General features: G+C 54.0%; 9 protein-coding genes across 9 annotated transcripts in view; 6 read left to right on the top strand and 3 right to left on the bottom strand.

Moving 5' to 3' along the window:
• Positions 1-77: 77 nt before the first annotated feature.
• GUITHDRAFT_99597 (hypothetical protein) lies at positions 78-856 on the bottom strand (the record flags this gene model as incomplete). The annotated part of the gene is made up of 4 exons (XM_005841871.1): positions 78-145; positions 215-323; positions 530-583; positions 635-856. The coding sequence occupies 4 exons, from the start codon at positions 854-856 to the stop codon at positions 78-80; spliced, it is 453 nt and encodes a 150-aa protein (XP_005841928.1).
• Positions 857-3,186: 2,330 nt separating this feature from the next.
• GUITHDRAFT_131920 (hypothetical protein) lies at positions 3,187-4,044 on the top strand (the record flags this gene model as incomplete). The annotated part of the gene is made up of 4 exons (XM_005841870.1): positions 3,187-3,426; positions 3,569-3,610; positions 3,637-3,819; positions 3,874-4,044. 4 exons carry the CDS (start codon positions 3,187-3,189, stop codon positions 4,042-4,044), a joined length of 636 nt encoding a protein of 211 aa, XP_005841927.1.
• Positions 4,045-4,818: 774 nt separating this feature from the next.
• GUITHDRAFT_83873 (hypothetical protein) lies at positions 4,819-6,443 on the top strand (the record flags this gene model as incomplete). The annotated part of the gene is made up of 9 exons (XM_005841869.1): positions 4,819-5,153; positions 5,197-5,264; positions 5,308-5,377; positions 5,426-5,500; positions 5,551-5,613; positions 5,678-5,746; positions 5,802-5,924; positions 6,173-6,241; positions 6,288-6,443. Coding segments are annotated over 9 exons (1,028 nt in total), but the record flags the coding sequence as incomplete, so codon positions are not given.
• A 768-nt stretch (positions 6,444-7,211) lies between these two features.
• GUITHDRAFT_131918 (hypothetical protein) lies at positions 7,212-8,906 on the top strand (the record flags this gene model as incomplete). Its single annotated transcript, XM_005841868.1, has 1 exon — positions 7,212-8,906. One exon carries the CDS (start codon positions 7,212-7,214, stop codon positions 8,904-8,906), a length of 1,695 nt encoding a protein of 564 aa, XP_005841925.1.
• Positions 8,907-9,151: 245 nt separating this feature from the next.
• Positions 9,152-9,607, bottom strand: GUITHDRAFT_60134 (hypothetical protein; the record flags this gene model as incomplete). The annotated part of the gene is made up of 2 exons (XM_005841867.1): positions 9,152-9,424; positions 9,491-9,607. Coding segments are annotated over 2 exons (390 nt in total), but the record flags the coding sequence as incomplete, so codon positions are not given.
• Positions 9,608-11,520: 1,913 nt separating this feature from the next.
• GUITHDRAFT_131917 (hypothetical protein) lies at positions 11,521-14,280 on the top strand (the record flags this gene model as incomplete). Its single annotated transcript, XM_005841866.1, has 13 exons — positions 11,521-11,700; positions 12,059-12,133; positions 12,332-12,439; positions 12,490-12,548; positions 12,607-12,847; positions 12,897-12,965; positions 13,049-13,157; positions 13,219-13,333; positions 13,386-13,464; positions 13,517-13,717; positions 13,767-13,871; positions 13,926-14,054; positions 14,098-14,280. The coding sequence occupies 13 exons, from the start codon at positions 11,521-11,523 to the stop codon at positions 14,278-14,280; spliced, it is 1,653 nt and encodes a 550-aa protein (XP_005841923.1).
• Positions 14,281-15,991: 1,711 nt separating this feature from the next.
• On the top strand, positions 15,992-16,857 carry GUITHDRAFT_99591 (hypothetical protein; the record flags this gene model as incomplete). Its single annotated transcript, XM_005841865.1, has 6 exons — positions 15,992-16,130; positions 16,193-16,275; positions 16,326-16,479; positions 16,532-16,606; positions 16,657-16,718; positions 16,774-16,857. The coding sequence occupies 6 exons, from the start codon at positions 15,992-15,994 to the stop codon at positions 16,855-16,857; spliced, it is 597 nt and encodes a 198-aa protein (XP_005841922.1).
• Positions 16,858-16,995: 138 nt separating this feature from the next.
• Positions 16,996-18,677, top strand: GUITHDRAFT_83872 (hypothetical protein; the record flags this gene model as incomplete). Its single annotated transcript, XM_005841864.1, has 9 exons — positions 16,996-17,039; positions 17,096-17,180; positions 17,274-17,363; positions 17,431-17,512; positions 17,629-17,812; positions 17,867-17,993; positions 18,048-18,179; positions 18,305-18,458; positions 18,557-18,677. The coding sequence occupies 9 exons, from the start codon at positions 16,996-16,998 to the stop codon at positions 18,595-18,597; spliced, it is 939 nt and encodes a 312-aa protein (XP_005841921.1). The 3' UTR covers positions 18,598-18,677.
• A 160-nt stretch (positions 18,678-18,837) lies between these two features.
• GUITHDRAFT_99589 (hypothetical protein) overlaps positions 18,838-18,927 on the bottom strand; it is a gene marked incomplete at both ends in the record, with an annotated part of 2,058 nt that continues 1,968 nt past the window's right edge. Inside the window, one exon of the mRNA XM_005841863.1 lies at positions 18,838-18,884. Within this exon, the coding sequence (XP_005841920.1) occupies positions 18,838-18,884 (47 nt within the window). The remainder of the gene's footprint in view (positions 18,885-18,927) is intronic.

Raw genomic sequence — 18,927 nt, 5'->3', positions numbered from 1 at the left:
CAGAGACTGACCTCTATTATCATACATGCCTGATGAGAGTTCATCATCCTCTATGTACACATCCCACGACTCGTTGCTCAGCCCGCCCCTCCAGCTCCCTTCAGCCTCGTGTCCTCTCCCTCGAGGCTATCCACTTGCTGGTAAACTGCCACACATGTCAGAGTCTGCAGAGTCAGAAAGTCCCAACGACGTCTGTAGAAGTGGAGCGGGGGACCCAATAGCATGGAGACGGCGGCCATGAACTGGTAGACGACGCTCGAGGAAGGGAAGGCGGCAGTGACGAGCATGACGGGGACAATCCCTGTGTTCACCCTCTTCGCAACCTGCGCAGTCGCTCAGCCCCCCAGGTGGCAAAAGGCAGCCAACTCGCCTTCTCTCCGCTAAAGAACAAGTTGCCCACGAGGAAAGTCATGAGAGGGTCCAGCGCTTGATAGAACCGCTCGCCATCAAGGCCGAGGGGCCCGAACGCCTGCACGTTGCGTCAACCCAGCGCGCACACGCGCTGCCGAGGAACAAGGAGGAGGCTCACATACAACAACTCGATCGCAAGCACCACACACCCGAGCGAGCGAACAACGGTCATCTGAACAGCGGAGTCAGGCGGAGAGGCTGTGGAGCTGGAGTGGCTGGAGACCTCTGGTAGATGCAGGACAGTCTCCATGACAGGAATGTTGTCCGACAAGCCCGCCAGCATCATCCCCACGATCACAGACAGAGCGACTTGCAGAGAGACTGCCGACATGCTCCCAGGCTCGTCGGAGTGCGCGCACCTGAAGGTAGCAATCGAGCATGAAGCCCAGACAAGACCATAGATGCAGAACTCAAGAGAAGCTGCCAAGGCGGGAAGATTCATCATGCTCCCGCCCCTCAAGCGCAACCCTTCCCTCGCTCGAGAGGAGCCCACAGATGAAAGAGGACAGACAGCAATGGAAGCTCGTGACGGCAAGCTCTCATGCTCCATACGCCATCCCCTACCTCTGAGATCTGTTAAAATTCTTCTGCTTACACCCGCCCCCCTCTCTCCCCATCCTCCTCCTCGGCTCCCTCCTTGCCCTTGCCAACTCGACTCTTGCAGCATGCCCATACTCATGGCATCGGCCGCCCGTCGGACCTGATCGGACTAACCAAGTTTTAACTTAACTTTGAGTAAAAGAGGCTGTTATTAGTTTATCCTGATTGTCCTCGTACTGATTTTTAACTTAACTTTGAGTAAAAGTTTAACCAAGTTCCCGCCGGGCTGAAGTTCCGCCGGGGCTTCAAGCCGGCCCCGGCGGGGGCCCGAGTTTGGTACTCCGGGTCCGAGATCATCCGGGCCTTGAAGGGGGCGCACAAGTTAACCATGAACAGACCAAGTGATGAGAGGATGCGGTGGTCACGCGGTCAGTCACGTGAAGAACAGTCACAGAAGGCGCCGAACTTTCCACGGTCATGACGAAACGGCTCTTTTACAGAAACAATCACGGTAGTTGATACCGGGCGGTCCGTGGGCCTCGCAAGTGAACTATCCTGTAAGCCCCCATACTACTCCCCTAACTCATCGCCCTCATACTGCATCCTTCCAGCCCCTTCAGCGGCTCCTTCGGAGGACACCACCGCAAGTGTCGGGACAGTCGCAGTGGTGACCCCGGGACTACCCGGTGATAGACCAGAAGAATGGTGGGTACTGGGGTGGTCGTGTGATTTATAAAGCCTGAGAGGAGGTGGTGACGCGAGGAACGACGCGAGGAACATTACACGGCAGACAGCAGGAGAGGGCTTGACAGGAACAAAGTTTACATCAAGACATTCAAGACAAGCATGACTGTGCGCGAGCAACGTGAGCGTCGTGAGGTGCCGGAGAGCAGCAAGAAGATGTGCATGGTTTGCACCGACATTGAGCTCGCCCTGGAGGAAGAGGTCGAGATCGAAATGACGCTGCCGAAGGTCCACAAGGAGGAGAAGGTCTCTCAGCGATACGCAGCCTTGCATCCTCCACCACAAAGATTCTTGCGACCTGCTCCGAGAGGAGATGATGATCAGCCTTCTTTCGAGACTACGTCTCCGACAGCCGGCTCCCGGCGATCGAACACTAGGAGGAGACATTCAGTGTCTTGCATAGAGACTGGGAGTGCAGCTGGCGAGCAGCCAAGCCGTGAATTAACTCTTCCTCGCACAAACTCGTTGAACAGCAGACTCAATGATGCGGGACAGGTCTCAAATTCAGAGAGAAGAAACATCTCACGAAGACTGCGAAATCGTCAGGTCGGAGTTCAAATCACGAGAGGCGAGGAAGGCAGGGCAGTTGCTCCGATCTTCACCCTGTATTTGTAATCGACTGATAGTGCTGAAACATGAAAAAATTGATAAAGATACCTGTTGGAAAACAGAAAATAAACCTTTGATAAGTGAAAGGTAAAATTTCTAATCCACAATTTAAGTTCCTGTTGCTGTACGTTCTATGCGGGTGCGCACATCTGGTCTATCACAAACGCAGTGATGCTGACAGCGAGATAGTATTGATCACGTGCGCGATGCGAATATGCCGAGTAGAAGTAGATGTGCAAGGATGTGTGTTAGTCTCTGGCACTTGGATACGTCAGAAGGATCTGAAGAGGGTTGATGGGTCAGCATGAACGTGTCCCGTCGCTATGGGATCACGAGGTCACTTCATGTAGTTTACTCCGAACATGGAGACTAGAAAAAGAGACATAACTTATGAAATCGTTCATTACCGTCTCGAGCACCACAAGCCGGGTTACAACTGCTTGCTAGGTCATGAACTCCATGCTCTTTCCAGGCCAGGAGTGGGCAGCAAGAGGAGCTATGGTCTTCACTTTCCATAACAAAGACAGCACGGCAAGGGATCTGACGTTTCAGGCTAGCTCTCTGAAGTATAACCCCTCCTGGACAACAGAGAATGCAAAGTATGGGTGGTATCTCCTGTACTGCCAAGACTCGAAAAGGGCACTGGCCGCACTGCAACAGATCTAAGCGGACGCACGAGAGATGTTCGCACATGCGTGAGGAGGAGTCACTGCGGCGGCAAGATTTCATTCCCGCACACATTCTCCGGCACGATGACGAATTTGTTGAGATCCCGGTACTCTCAAGCTCTTTACCTTCGCTCGGTGTTGCCTCGCTCCTCGCCCCTTCCCCTCCATCCTCTAGTGTCTCTTTTATCTTTTCCGCTTCTTGTAGCCCCTCCACATGCTGAATTGCCTTCTCCTCCTCCTTCTCTTCTTTCTTCCCTCTTTCCTCTCTCTTTCCTCCCTTCTCCTCCTCGTTCTCAAGCGGCAAGACTTCGATCTGCTGGACCTTTCGGGATGTGATCTGCTGCTGAGGCTGCTGCGGCATGAGCACTTGCCGATGCTCCTGGTGCTGGTGCTGGTGCTGGTGCTGGTGGAGCAGCTGGGGAGGGATGGCAACGACTTGAGTGATCTCGTCCATGTCTCGTGAATCTCGGGCGGTCGCGTCAGGCGAGTCACGGGAGGGGATGTCAATGCGAATGCTGTTGCTGTCGGTCCCCTCAGCAGGCAACGCGGAGCTCAGCTCAGACCGGTGGCGGTTCGGGCTTGTGATGATCTGCAAGGTAAGGTTGACGATCTGGTCTGGCCCCAACCAGAGGGTGGAGGTTTCGGCCTCTGAGTTGCCCTGCAGCACCGGCGATGGAGGCCCGGGGGAGGGGAAGGGCCCGCCAGGCTCGCGTCTACTTTCAGCGGCTTGGCCATGCCCTTCCTCTTGCGCAACACGAACGCGAGCCCGACGGAGAGGAGGAAGGCGCCAGAGATAGAGGACGCGATGATGGTGGTGGTGGACAACAACGACCACGATGGTGTAAAGGTCGCTTGCGCCGCGGAAGTTTGCTGTGGGATGAGGGATGAGGTTTCCTGGTAGTTTGAGATGCCAACGGACCGCTTGATCTTGTCGTTGAGCGATGAGAACGAGAACGCAGACGCGAAGTTTGCGATGCTGAAGTTACGAGTGACTCGCCCCGAGTCCGTGACTCTTCAGCAGCACAGCGGCATGATCTTGGATATGATGACGTCATCCGCCTTCACGCTCTAACTGCTCGGTCACTCGGCCCCGGAATCAAGCCTGGGGCGAGATTCTGAAAGATATATTTCTATACAAACACTACTGGCTACGCACAATCCGACTTCCTCTCGGAGGCTTCGCCTATCCGAGCTTCAACATGATTCAACATGATTATATCACCGTGATTGAACTGTCTATAAACGATGCATTCCGAGCCGCCGCATGAGGGCCCGGTCCACCAACTTGCCAACCGTTGAACGGTTCAGAGTCAACGGTTGCCGCACTGCGCGGCACTGCCTGCCCGGCAGCGCGCGGCCCCGGCCGGGCCGGGCCGCGGCCGTTCAAGCCAGTGACTCACTGTGGCGGCCCCCGGCCGACTACTAACCCGTGATCATCGAGTCAACGCCCCTAACTCTAAAGTGAATCTGTCCGATGCCATCGGATTCTAGCGGAACTTCGTGATCCGGAAACTTCGGAACTTCGCTGAAAACTGCCGGCCAGACCGTCTGCCCCCGGGAGTACCGTACGATTATTAGGCGGCTCAGTTACTGGGGCTCTTCAGCTGTAGAGAGGCGGGCCCATAAACATATAAAGGCGCCACATGCGAAAGAGGACGAGGCGTTAGATAGCGAGCATGGGCGGGAAAAGAGGATGCCATGGAGGTGTTTATGTGGATGCGATGCTTGCTGTGACAGAAGGTAGACACGAAGCGAACAGCGAGCTCTGAAATTTTCGAATTCAATCTGCATCGTTACAAGTTTTCTGCGTACTGAGATTCAGGGTGACAACTGATGGTGGAGTTGTAGATGATCCGGAGAGACGTCGTCATCCTTCTAGCGAGCTTGGCTGCTTCGGCATCGGCATGGTCACCAACTTTCAACCTTGCTTCTCCGAGCCGCCCCTTGAAGAGCATCGCCAGACCAAGGGCTCGGTGCGGTGTGTTCTCCACTTCGATGCAGCAGGCGCGCAATGCAGCCGAGGCCCTCAAGTTGCTGGAGCAGAAGCGAAAGGCGAAGGCGAGGGCTGCCTTTGACTCCCGCTTTGAGGCCTACACCGTGACCATGAAGAAGCCGATGGGGTTAGTCTTTGAAGAGAACGACTCTCAGGCCAAGGGGATCCTCGTCAAGAAGATCGACAAGGTCTTGCAAAAGCTCGTTCCTTCTCTTCTTAATCCTTCGACAGGCTAGCGCAGACCAGGCAAACCTTTTCAACCTCGAGAACAAGATCTCTATCCGTGATTACTTGCTGCGGTAGGAATTCTTCGCACACTTGCCCACCTCACCGGTCAAACAGTGTAAATGGGGAGAGCTGCCTCGGAAAGTCCTTCGATGAAGCCTTTGCCATGATCGCTGAGAACCCCGCCAAGGTTGGCCCTAGTCTTGATGGGGATGCTAGTTTGACAGCAGCCCTGCAGGAACTTGAGCTGACGTTTGCGAGGGGAGGTGTGGAGGCTGTTTACAACCCTCGAGTCTGGTTCGACATCGAGGTAACGAAGCCTTAGCCAAGATCGGGCTAGATATGAGAGGCTCTCCACAGATCGGAGGAGAGAAGGCTGGAAGAATCAAGATCGAGCTAAGAAAGGACGCTGCGCCCAAGACGGTGCGATAGGAGGCGTCAGGCTTCGAGCTGTGTTCCTGTTCTGACAGCCTTGTTCGTGCTGCAGGTTGAGAACTTCAGGAAGCTCTGCTCTGGGGAGGAGGGGTACGGCTACAAGGGCTGCACCTTCCACAGGGTATGAGAGGAGAAGAGGAGACGAGGGAGGGATGGGAGGAGTGACGACAGAGCAGGTGATCCCAGGGTTCATGTGCCAAGGAGGAGACTTCACGAATGGGGATGGCACGGGCGGACGATCGATCTATGGCAAGACTTTTGCCGACGAGAACTTCGACCTCAAGCACGACAAAGCAGGAGTGAGTGCGAGGAAGAGAGGGAGGGAGGGTTTGAACGAAGATGAGAGGAGAGGAGAGGAGAGGAGAGGAGAGGAGAGGAGAGGAGAGGAGAGGAGAAGGAGAAGGAGAGGAGAAGGAGAGGCGAAAACAGAAGTGAACGATAGTAAGAAGGAGAAGCAAATTTAGAGGAGAGAAGTAGTAGGAGAAGCGAAGGAGGAGTGGAGAGGTGGAGTATTGGAGCTGCACCGATGTTCTCACAATTCTGTCAGATCCTGTCCATGGCCAACGCTGGTCCCAACACCAACGGCTCTCAATTCTTCATCTGCACCGTCCCAACGGTAAGGGCAGGGCCCACTGGCTGCTGGGTCTGACACCATGCATTAGCCCTTCCTGGACGGCAAGCACGTCGTCTTCGGCGAGGTCGAGGATGGTATGGAGGTAGTGAAAGCCATCGAGGCTGTGGGATCCTCCAGCGGCAAGACGGCTGCCAAGGTTGTGATCGCGGACTGCGGCGTTGAGGTAACGAGGACCCTGTGGTAGCCCGGGGCGTCTCTTCTGACCTATGGAGCAGGACGGGGCTGTCCTGGATTAAGCAGCTAGCAGCACTGCCAGGCTGCTTCACCGTCGCCGAGTCTCGTTGACATGCTATAAATGAGCACTTAGAGTCATCCCCTCGCCTCTGACCTCGGCTTTGTAGTCCTGACCAACGGTCCGTCCGCATCTCCTCTCCCCGGCGAAGCCTGCCCCGGAGGCTGGCGGGTCTCCGAGGCTCCCATCCCGGGCCGGCGGGCCTCCGGAGTCCCACTGAGCGGCCCTCCTCGGCGTGCCACGCGCGGCTCCATCGCCCGACCAGCGAGAGAGTCACGGTCCCCACTGAGGCGACTACCTCTCAGGCTGCACTGCACTGGACTGTCGAGCCTGCACTGCAGGCTGAGCACCGCCGGTGAGTCCGATGATCGGATCGGACTGCCGGGCCGACCGGCACTAAGTGACTGCTGCCGCACTGCCGCACTCGGCCCCTCGGAGCGGCGACTCGCCCTCTATATATACCCTCAAACTTGAAAATCAAAAACCAACCTGCCCGAATTCAATCTCCTGCCCGCTCTCCTCTCCCGCCGCCAACTCTTCCCTGCTCCAAGACCCTGCTCAGCCCACCCGCCTCTTACCACGAGCATCCCTGCCTCTCTCTCTCTCCTGCTCTCCTGTCAACTTGCCTCTCTCCTTCTCCGACTCCGCACGCCGCGTTCCCTCTTTCGCCACCTTCTACGCCATCGCCGTAACTTTCGTTTCGGCCCTGCTCCTACCACGATGCGTCGCAGGTGGGCATGCCCGAAAGTTCATCTCCTCCTCGTTAGCTTGTTGCTCATGGTGATCAAGTTCGCGCAAGCTTCTTCCCTCAGCGTCTGTCCTCTTTCTCGCGGAAGCGTCGCCCTGCAAGCGAGCAAGTCCCTTGCTGCTGCAAAGCTGCGCGGAGGAGGAGAGGGTGGACACAAGAGCAGGAGGAGAAAGAAGGGCAAGAACCAGGCTCAGGCTCACAACATCTCCTTACAGAACTTTCAGACCATTCGACCCAAGAATGTCCTGCAAGAGCTCCAGACGCCTGAGGTGCCTGCAGCTCTAGACGGCGGTGGACAACAGGACGCAGTCGGCCATAGTGCGAGCGAGCGAGGGGCAGGGGCAGGAGCAGGAGCAGGAGCAGGAGCAGGAGCAGGAGCAGGAGCAGGAGCAGGAGCAGGAGCAGGAGCAGGAGCAGGAGCAGGAGCAGGAGCAGGAGCAGGAGCAGGAGCGCCGAAGATGGGAGATCATGGCAGGCGGAAGCGGGACGGGGCAAATGATTCGGATGAACGGCAGGCACCGCTGGAGCGTTCGAGGGAGGCACGTGGCGAGAAGCCGTTGCCACAAGTCGTGGATCAAAATCGAACCCGAGGAGAGAATGAAAGGGAGCGGAAGGAGGCAGCGTTGAAAAGGAAGGAGAAGAAAAATGTGGATGAGATGGTGGCCGGGCATCAGGAGCGTTCCAAGGCCCAGGAGCAGAAGGATCTTCATGCTCCGACATCTCAGACGCGCTGGGATGACAAGGAGGAGGAGGTGCGCGAGCAGGCACGGGGCCAGCAACATGCAAAGTTACAGCTTGAGAAACATCGGGTTAAAGTGCAGGAGCAGGAGCAGGAGCAGGAGCAGGAGCAGGAGCAGGAGCAGGAGCAGGAGCAAGAGCAGGAGCAGGAGCAGGAGCAGGAGCAGGAGCAGGAGCAGGAGCAGGAGCAGGAGCAAGTGCAGAAGAGCGTGCAGGAGAGCGTGCAGGATCGGCGAGAGCGTCAAGGTACGGAAGAGCGTTACAGATTTCAGGAGCGGCAGAGGCAATGGGATCAGCATCAGGAGAAGGCGCCTCTGCACGATTCAGCAGGTCATCAGCGAAGAGGGCAGAGGATGTTTCAGCGGGAGTTGACTCCCGAAAGTCTGCATGGTAGCGATGAGGATGATGAAGATACGGACTTCTTCGATTTCGACTATGTGCCGAGATCGACCTTGACGCAGCGGAGAGAGAAGGAGGAGGAGGAGAAGTTGAAGATGTTCGGAGGGCGGCTGGGAGATATCGTTAACAAGCCTGTCACCCCTAGATGGAAGAGCGTTGATGACGAAGTCGTTCAGCAAGAAGACTTGGCTCAGGGGATGACTTGGTCGCAGAGGAGGAAGCTGGAGGAGGTGGAGAGGATTGCGAGGGAGTTTGGAGGAGGTCTTGACGCCCTCAGGAGTGGCAAGGAAGAGGGGAGCGAGCCTGAGAATTTTCAGGCAGGGCCGCTGGACTCATTGCAGAGCCCCAGCTGGAAAGAGAGGAAGAGGAAGGAGCAGGAGGACCTGATGAAATCTTTCGGGGGAGGGCTTGACAGTCTCGTGAAGCATGAATCTTCCTTTGAGAGGCAGAAGAGACTGGCGAGGGAACGGGCAGAGAAGAGGCGACAACGTGGGGAGCGAGCTCAGGAGAATGAAGCTGGGAGGGATTGAGCTTGGGGAAATGTATGCAGTCACATTATAAGGATGAGAAGAGATCTACAGATTCCAAAGAGGGAGGGTGAAAGGGCGAGAGCCACATCCATAGCATGTTCCCGAACACCTGACGTCAGCCAGTCAATCACATGCAGGAGGTGGGAGGTGGAGGAGGAAGGCAGGGAGGGATGGGGAGGAGGGGGAGGGGGTGGGACCTTCTTGAAGTTTCTCAGCGTGTTGCCATTGTTGTACTTCCCGGTCTCGCCCTTGAGAGCCTCGATGGTTGTCGTGTCACGAGAAATCAAGTACATGTGGATCAGGAAAAGGGGAAGGAGGATGAAGGAAATCATGCAGATCGCAACCGCGTTCGCCAACGCCATGTTCCTCGAGAACTCGTCCATGGACCCATGGGCCCACACGATACAGACATAGTCGCAGAACGCGTTGTACGCCCCTCCTACGATAGTGTAGAAAAGGAGGAGGAGGAAAAACTTGTAGTTGCCCTGGCCGACGCAGTTGTTGACGAACAGACAGTGCTGTGGGGAGGGCGTGGGGCAAGAGAGGGTGTCAGATGCTGCTGTGCGGCAATCACAGCTCGTTACATGGTCCATCTTCCTCACACATCGGTTGCACGTGCTGCAGTGATGTGCTCGCTGCGGGCGAGAAGCCAAGCACTTGGAGCAGAAGTCGGGTTGGAATGCCTCCCTCTCCGCGCTGCAGCAGCCACATCAGCCACCTCATCATCGTTGCAGGCTCGATGAAACAAGAAGTTTCATCCTCCTTCACCTCCTGGCTGCTCCGGGGATCTTGACGTAGCCTGGATCCGTCATTACGGCCTTGTAGAGGCTGAACAGGAGGCAGCTGTGAAGGAAAAAACTCACAGGATAGCAGAACACGAGGAAGAAAGCTTCGCAGAAGGCAACATACCCGTGCAGAAAATGGTGAAATCCAGTGATGGAGACCGCGGGCACCACTCCCAGCTTGCGATATTGCGATTGAGCACGCAGATGAAAACCTTTCCCGCACTCACCTCGAGCAGCTCCGGGAACACAATGATCCAATGAATGATGAAAGTCCAGACACACAGGGCAACGATGAAGGCAACGAGCAGGCATCCGATGAGGTAAGAGCTGCTGGGCACAGGCCATCAACTTGGGCCTCAGGAGCTCGCTCGCCTTACCTGGGACCCCCCAGCAGCGCATCCTCTCGGTTCTTGTGGGACAGCATCGACTCGCCGACTGACTGAGATCAGCTCATGGAGCCGAAGTCGACCTGGATGAAGGAAGACATGAGAGCGCTAGGTGCATCCTCGTCGTAGCCATGTCCCTGCCATACCATCGCATGCTAGTCTAGTTCATGGCGGCATCATCAGTGACTAGGAAAGTTGTTCCGGGCCCCGGGCTGTCGTGGGCTCCCCGTGTTTCAAAAATCATCATTTAAAATAAACATACTTAATTTCAAACCCTACAAGACAGGGACTCAAATTTTGAATTTCACTGGACAAGGCAAATATAGAGTAATTTCGAATTTCCTTCATGAAAATTCCAAATATCAATTACAGGAAATTAAAAATGATATCTTTCCATTCCGAGTACCCCCCCTCACAGCTCTATCAACCCAGGCTCGGAGGTGTCTGCCCTCGGAACCTACCCCTCCTTTCCCTCTGATGAGTATGACAATACTACCCTACCCTTGAGTACCCACCCTCCACCTGTGATACAAATTCATTTTTATTGAACTCAGATAGGGGCCTTAGGAGGGTTGTAGGCATACTAGTACCTCACTAATGGATTGGTGCTAGCAGTGGGTTTTATTAGAATGCTTGCGTTTACTAAGACCATAGACTATGATATACGGTATTAGGACCCTTATAGGTTTGGTTGTATGAATCCATGGACTTCTTCCACTAGGAGGGTCCTAGGAACCCTACACCGTAGCTGCCAACATGGCGCGCGAGACAGCGGAGGATAGAAGGTGGCGAGAGGGGATGGAAGGAGGAGATACGAGGGCGGCGAGGCAGGAACAAGAGACAGAATGATGAAAACACTGATGTGGAGAAGAAGAAGTTTGTGAGTATGTGGAGGCATCCCGGTGAATGGTACTGGAATCGAACACCTGGTGAAGGATATTCAAAAATTTGGCAGAGTGTTGAAGGTTGTGGGAGATCAATGACGAGGTCTGTTGTGCTGGATTTATGTTATTACATGCAGTCATGCTGTTTAGATACATTAGTCTTGGATAATTCGTCAAAGTTGCAGTAGGTCTGAAACTCTCGGATGGACAGAGGATTTTTTTGAAAATCCACGGTAACATGAAGGATAAAAATTCGAATAGATTGCCATGTTGATTGATCTGCAGAGGTATAGAGTAGAAATAACACAAATATAATCATGCTTTGCTCCTATTGCTTGGCTTGGCTTTGGTGTTATGTTGAGCGAATGCATACAGTGAATCGTCGTGTGTAGAAACTTTTGATGGGTGTGCCCGGACATATGACTTAATCTCATCATGTCCTGCTCACCTCTTGTGGTACAGATTGCTGGGTTACTTCGGATTTGATTAGAAACGGCGGAAATCAAATCAGTTTGTCAAATACTCCAGCACCGAGCGATTCCTGAAGCAACAGAAGGCCATGCAGAATATGGATAGTCAATCCGCTTCTATTGATCAAGGACTATCATCCCTCAATGTGAAGATCTATATCATGTTGATTCGCAAGCATGACACAGCCATGCAGATAAATGGAAGCGATGCGGGCTCAGGGACTCCCTCGAAAGCGCCATCCACGGGGGCATATGAGGGAAGATACAATGTAATCGATCGCGTCTGTGTCACTTGAGAGTGCACTGAGGCATGTACTTGAACCCAGGGCTCAGAAGTTGAACAAGTGTGTGCTTGGATTCATGAATTGCTTGGAGTAGAGCTAGACCCTACTAACCTTCAACCGGCTTTAAAGTCCGGCAAGGTTCTTTGTGAATTGGTATGTTTCCAGTTCGATAATGACGACACAATGACTTCTTGTCCTCAAGGTCAATAGAATAAGTCCGAAGGCTGTGAAGAAAATCAACTCCTCTGAAATGCCCTTTGCACAAAGAGAGAACATCCAATCTTTCAGCGATGCTGTATTTTTGCTTTTTCACATTCTTTTTGATTGATCGATGATTTCACAGGTTAGAACACTTGGCGTCAAGGATATCAATAATTTTGCAGCAGACGACCTGTACGAAGCAAAGAACATGAAGCAGGTCAAACGCTTCACCCCTCATCTCCCTTTTTGTAAAGGGTATCCAGGTCGTTATCTGCATTCTAGCGTTGGGGAAACAAGCATGGTTTGTATCTGATTACAATGGACCATGCATCGGAAGGCCGGATATATCTCAGATTAGCATTGAAACCGTAATTTGTGTTGCGAGTGTTTCACTATGGTGACACTTTCGTCGAAGAAACCGGCAATTTCTCCGCTTCCAAAAGGTGGGGCTTCGTCGGACGACTCTCATGCAAACAGAAAGTATAAGTGGGATGTGAAGCCTGGCGGCTCCTATGTGCCGACGGTTGTGACTTGCTTCCTACGACTTGAAGTGGCACTGAAGTGACACGTTAGGTACCGTCTCTGGGAAAGAAGGAGGACACTAAGGAGAGCGAGGAGCATCGTCAGCGCAAGTAAGGATTCGATGGTAATTGCTACTGTTATGGTTGATGGGGCTTCCTTTTGCAACAGATGGGAAGTCAAATTTGCCCCCCAACTTGCAACGGCAACTCGCCGCACTCTGGTTGTCACCTCAGATGTGATGAACTACATGAATCAGTTCAGCAACGAGAATCAGCTCAGGACGGCCATGGGTGGAGGTGGTCAGAGTGAGGCACAGCCTCCTAAGAAAGAGCCAGTCCCTCAGCATGTAAACAAGACTGCAATTAAGCCAGCGCCTGTTAGTGAAGCGGAGGAATCGGTTGAGGTCCAGGTTGGTCTTGCTAATTTTGCTTGAGATGCCTGATGTTGTGGATCTGTAGGAGACAAACCAAGACACTGCTGAGAGAGAAGAAAACTTTGACGAAAAAGAGGAATCTTACAATGATGAGGTACAGCCCGTTTGACGTTTTTCAGTGCCTTATTGACTCACTTCTTGTTTCTGAATGACTGCCAAATGCTGAAATAATTCCAGGGTGATGATGATGATCTTGGTGATGATGATGGTTCCTTGTACAAGGGCATTCCACCAGCCGGTGTCATTGAGGGCCTCATGATGATGCTGAATTCTCCAGATGCCACTGGTATGACATACTTCTTCCTATGCAACCTGTTGTTTTCTGCATTTGACGGCTGCAATTGCAGAGAAAGCGAAGGCAGCAGCAGCGCTGTGTAATATATGTTCAGAGACAGATCCGAATAGGGAGCTCGTTGTGCAGGCTGGTGGACTTCCTTCGCTTATCGATATGCTCAAGAACCCGTAAGGGCTGTCCCACCTGTGGAAGTCTCTCACGCATTCTTTCTTGAAACAGATCGCCCGAAGTACCTTTCATGCAGTCAGCAGCTGCTGCATGCTTATGCAACCTTGCTGCGAATATGAACTCGAAAGAGGTGATTTCAAACATCTAGTTTCTTGGGGAGATTGCCTTACATATCTGGTCAGATCATTGCAACATCTGGAGCTTTGGAAGTGTTGGTTGATGTGTTGAAATCGGACAACCAAGCAGCTGCCGCCCAGGCTGCTGGAGCGCTGTGGTCTTTGTGTGTGGACAACGACATGAACAAGCAGCGAGTGGCTGATGCTGGGGCAATACCACATCTCATCACCTTGTTATATGCGCCGGATACATTTGCACAATCTCAGGTCCAAATTCCTTCGTCACTGTCTTGTTGTCTCACGAGGAGCTTTTTAGTCGGCTGGAGCGCTGTCCGAGTGCTCAATTCGCAACGACAACAACAAGAAGCTGATTTCCGAGCATGGAGCCATCCTCCCCCTTGTTAAGATGTTGAGATCGCCGGTAGCTACTTCTGCCGGATGGGCTCTTGGCTGATCTAACGATTTTGGCTCGCAGGATCTTTCAGTTCAACGTCTTTCTTCGTGTGCAATTTGCAATGTTTGTGCAAACCACGAGGCGAACAAGAAGGAGGCGAGAGAAAGGGGGGCTCTGCCGGTCCTTGTTCACCTGCTCTCAACCTCTCAGGTGCTTTATCTGACTGAAGGACTTGTTGAGTGACTCCTACCAGGTTCCAGAGGTGCTTTCCCCTGTGGCTGGTGCCATCTGCAACTTGTCGATGAAGTGTGCAGAGAACAGGGCGGAGTTTATCCGTTTAGGAGCAGCTGAGATCTTGCGGCATTATGTTCCTTCGCCTGTCCCGTCGCTGCATGGCAATGCTCTAGCTGCCTTGGAACAGCTGGAGTTGGGATGATAGTAGAGACAGCAAGGTCCGCTGAGCACTCCGATACTTTGACACCCTCATGTCATAAAGCCTGCCTTGAAGATTTCCCGTGACGCAGTGGCCACAGCGGCCCTGGGCCCGGTACCGGGCCCGGTTTAGCCTGACTATCATATCATCAATGATCGGCGGAGTCTGACTGCCGGGGAGCCGGGCCGCCGCCGCTCGGCCTCACTGATCAGGCTGGCAACAGGACCGGAACCACGGCTCGGATCTGATCGGAATGATGGTGATCTTGAACTTCTTTACTCAAAGTTAAGTTAACATCAGTACGAGGACAATCAGGCTTGAACAGTTACCTAACCGGTACCCCCTGTGCCCTGGCTAAATTGCAACATACCACCCCTACATATACCAGGAAGGGTACATTTGCTACCGAGTACCCTACCAAATCAAGTATTATTACCGGGTACTTAGGTACCCCACCCCAGTGATTGATGGGTCAGCACCTCATACAACCCCAACCACCCCCACCGGTCCATTTTACCAGCTATACACCCCCAATCTCGTCAAACTACCCACCCTGCCTTGAGTCCTTTTCTCACGGAACACATGGGTCCGTGTGTCATGAGCTGGGTAGTCCTAGAGATTCATGGGGTGATCGTAGAGACTGGGGTAGTTGACCGGGAAATTTGGTGGGTATTTTACAGGTATTTCTATGGTGGGGTGGATTCTTGATCATCCAGATGTTATGAGGGTGGTGGCAAGAGATGTGGTAGGGTAGGGTGAGGTGTAATGGGATCACGACACTGATGAGGGTGGGGTCAAATTAATAAGTAAAACATTGCACAGCGAGGACGACGGGATGGGCAAGAGGCGGGAGGGAATGGCCTTGAAGGAGGAAGGAGGCGTCAGGATCAGGGTCAGCATTATGGGGATGAGATGATGGATAAATAGGAACAGCAGTAGGAGGAGCAGTAGGAGGAGCAGCAGGAGCAGCAGGAGGAGGAAAAGCATGAGCATGAGCACCATGTCATTGAAGTGGGTTTCGATGGATACAACGAGAGAACGGTCAGGGCCGCAGGGATTCAGAGAACGAGTAAGAGGAAGAACAAGTTGGAGTTTGGAGTGCAACGAAGGATAATGCAGAAGATCAAGAGGGAAACAGAGATCACATTGCAGAGTCGGGAAATGTGGGCATGTGAGGTGGCAAAGCCATTGCCAACTATAACGAGAGGATCATGGAGAAGTATGCATGTCCACACCAGGTTGAAAGAGCATGTTTGTATAGAAAAACCAGGAGCGCGTAGCAGAGAGGGAGTAGCTGGACGCTGGAGACGGAAGGGGTTGAGTAGGGTAACTGCACCAGGTTCAGGTGCTGCTAGTGTCTGTTGAAAGGGAGTAATGAAAGGATGAAAGTCACTTGTTGACATGGTTTATGACGGTCAACTCATCTCGAAAGTCAATCTCAAATTTCTCCTGTAGCAAATGCATTACTGTGTGGCTTGTTGTTTGCAAATCCGAAAAAGTCAGGACTGAGGGGCGTTTTCTTTGCATCAACTGACGTATTATCACCAGGGAGGAGCGTTTTGGTGCGTTGAGGGGTCAAAATCGCCATTCTGGCAGGACTTGAAGATTTTCAAAAATTAAAAGGATCAATTCCCAGCCCACTGCCCCTGTCCTCAACTTTGTGGAGATCGTCAGACAGACGGACAGGGACAAAAAGGGCAACCGAGACTCGAAGATGTACGGGACTCAAGCAGCTCGATCTGGCGCGAGCACTCGAATACCGGACCTCCTGGAGCAGTTGAAGTCGGAGTATGATGCTCTCGGTCAAGAATCCACCTTGTTGAAGGCTCAGAAGGAGGATTTTGAACGCAAATGTACGTATTGGCTGATTGCTGAGCTCGTGCCCGACGATGCTGATTGATGCTCGTGGATGCAGTGGAATCTCAGATTGCTGAATTGAATATGATGACGCAAACCTTGACTGAACTCGAACGCCAGCATCGCCAAATGAAGAACACGGTGCCGACTTTCCATATTGTCCTCGACTTCGGCCACTGATGCATTTGCAGTATGAGGACGAAATCAAATGGCTAAAGAGGCAGATTGAATCTGCTGGTGGAGTTGTTCAACCGAGGAAGGATGGAGCTGGAATGCCGAGTGTTGCTTCCAAGGTTGAAGGGACCCAATCGTCAGCTCTACCCAGCTGCTTCGGCACAGCGGCAGGTGTTCACAAGAATGCTCCTAATTCCCTTGCTGCGTTGACTGTAGTGGCTAGCGCATTCTGCATTGGCCGATGCTATTCCCAATAGCCAGATCATGGGGGATACCCCAATGGCAAACGCAACAAATAGTAATGGATCTGATTTTCATGAATGATCCTTCTCCTGAAGTTTCATGTAGCGTCTGCGGGTGAACCTTCGAAGGCAGTGGACTCCAAAGGCCGTCAGCTCGACGACTGGAATGTACTTGCAGCTCTCGTGATGTCTGTGTGAGCTGGTTGATGACGTGGCTGAGCAGGTTGTGCACAATCCGAATGCCACGAGCAAGATGCACATCGAGCTGTGTCACACGCTGGAGCACGACTACCCAGCTCCGAGATGAGGGAGGGTGGGGTTCAACGACCGGGAGGCGGAGAAGAGGGTGACGCGACGGGGGGAGGGGGAGGAGAGAGAGGGGGCAAAGAGGAGGAGGAGGAGGAGGTGGAGGAGGAGGAGGAGGAGGGGAAGGAGGCTGACGAGCATGGGTCCGAAGGTATGCTGTGTGCGCTTCAGCAACGACGGACGGTACGCAGAGGAGGGAAGGGAGAGGAGTGAGAGGGAGTGAGAGGGGGTTGGGGCAGGTACGTGGCGACAGGATGCAACAAGACGGCGGTACTGTACGAAGCAGAGACGGGCAAGCGCCTGGGGATGTTTAGCAACGAGGGCGTACTGGACAGCCAGGTGGCGCTGGACAACCTGACGTGCGGAGGTAGGGGAGGAGGCGAGGAGGAGGGGAGGAGGGAGAGGGGGATGACGGAGGCACTTGTGACAGACTCGTACGTGCGATCGGTGTGCTTCAGCCCGGACAGCCGATACTTGGTAGCAGGGGCGGAGGACAAGACGATCAAGGTGAGAGAGAGAGGATCCGGGGAGGGGGAGGGATAGTCTGACGGGTAGCGGGGGCGTGTGAGGGCAGGTGTGGGACATACAAGGGAGGAGGCTTCGCCACTCGCTGCAGGGACACTCGAAGGACATCTACTCGGTGGACTACTCATCAGGTCGAGACAGGAGGGAGAGGAGGAGGGGGACAAGGGAGGCAGGGGAGGAGGAGGGGCAGGAAGGAGAGGGGGAGGGGAGAGGAAGGAGGGGGGTCAAGATTGAACTGACGGGGGAGGGGCAGACGGGCGCTACATCGTGTCAGGAAGCGGAGACAAGCGAGCCAAGCTGTGGGACGTGGCTTCAGGAGAGTGCATCCTGACGTTTGGGGACGACGACGGGCCGAAGGACGGAGTGACGTCTGTGGCGGTCAGCCCGGACTGCCGGTACATCGCGGCGGGGTCGCTAGACCGGCTCGTGAGGTAGGAGGAGGCAGAGGGGAAGGAGGAGGAGGAGGAGTGAGGGGTTACGGGCAGGCTGTGGGACATCAAGACGGGCAAGCTGATTGACAAGTTCGACGGGCACAACGACTCGGTGTACTCGGTGTCGTTCTCGCCGGATGTGAAGTACCTGGCCTCGGGGTCGCTGGACAAGACCTTGAAGGTGAGAGAGGGAGAGAGAGGAGGTCGAGGATGCTGAGGACCAGGGGCGGTGCAGCTGTGGGACCTTTCGGCAACCGGGAACCGGACGGTGATGTCCAAGTGCAAGCACACGTTCCAAGGGCACAAGGACTTTGTGCTATCGGTTGTGTTTGCGATGAAAGGATCGTGGCTGATCTCCGGGTCCAAGGTCAGTGAGGGAGGAGGGGGAGGGGGAGGAGAGGGGGAAACGGAGCAGGGGAGCAGGGGATGAGGGAGAGGCGGGGGGGGGGGGGAGGAGAATGGGAGAGGGGAGGGGTGACGAGTGGTGGGCAGGATCGATCGGTGCAGTTCTGGGACCCGCGGAGGATCGTGGCAGGAGGGCAGGTGAGCCAGGACGAAGGGCCTGTGCTCATCCTGCAGGGACACTTGAACTCAGTGATCTCGGTGGCTCACTCACCGTCGTCGTTTGTGTTCGCTACAGGCAGCGGTGAGCGGAGGGGGAGGAGGGGAAGGTAGTGGAGAGACGAAGGAAGGGGGGGGGAGTGAGGGGGGGTGAGATGCATGTGTGATGACGAGGATGCGCAGGGGACAAGAGGGCGAGGATCTGGAAGTATCGTGAGACATGAAGTAGTGATGTTGGTCTGAGTAGCTTCGACGTATCGAGGTTTTCAACCTGAGATTTGTTGTAATAAGATGGACAAATCAGAATGACTCGACAAGGTGCGACATGTAGGGAACAGGTCTATGATTGTGAGAGGGAGAGCTGCTTCTTGTGAAATCTGCGATGTTGGAGTTTTAGTTAGATGAATCAACAGCTTTATAGATGACAATCAAGTTGAAGTCTCAAAGTTCAGAGACTCCAGACTTCAGTTGTCTGTCACACGATACTTCCAGATCCTCGCCCTCTTGTCCCCTGCGCATCCTCGTCATCACACATGCATCTCACCCCCCCTCAT

Source organism: Guillardia theta (genome assembly GCF_000315625.1).
Source record: "Guillardia theta CCMP2712 unplaced genomic scaffold GUITHscaffold_2, whole genome shotgun sequence".
NCBI lineage: Eukaryota > Cryptophyceae > Pyrenomonadales > Geminigeraceae > Guillardia > Guillardia theta.
Note: the sequence above shows the minus strand (reverse complement) of the source record. Positions and strands in the feature narration are given on the sequence as shown.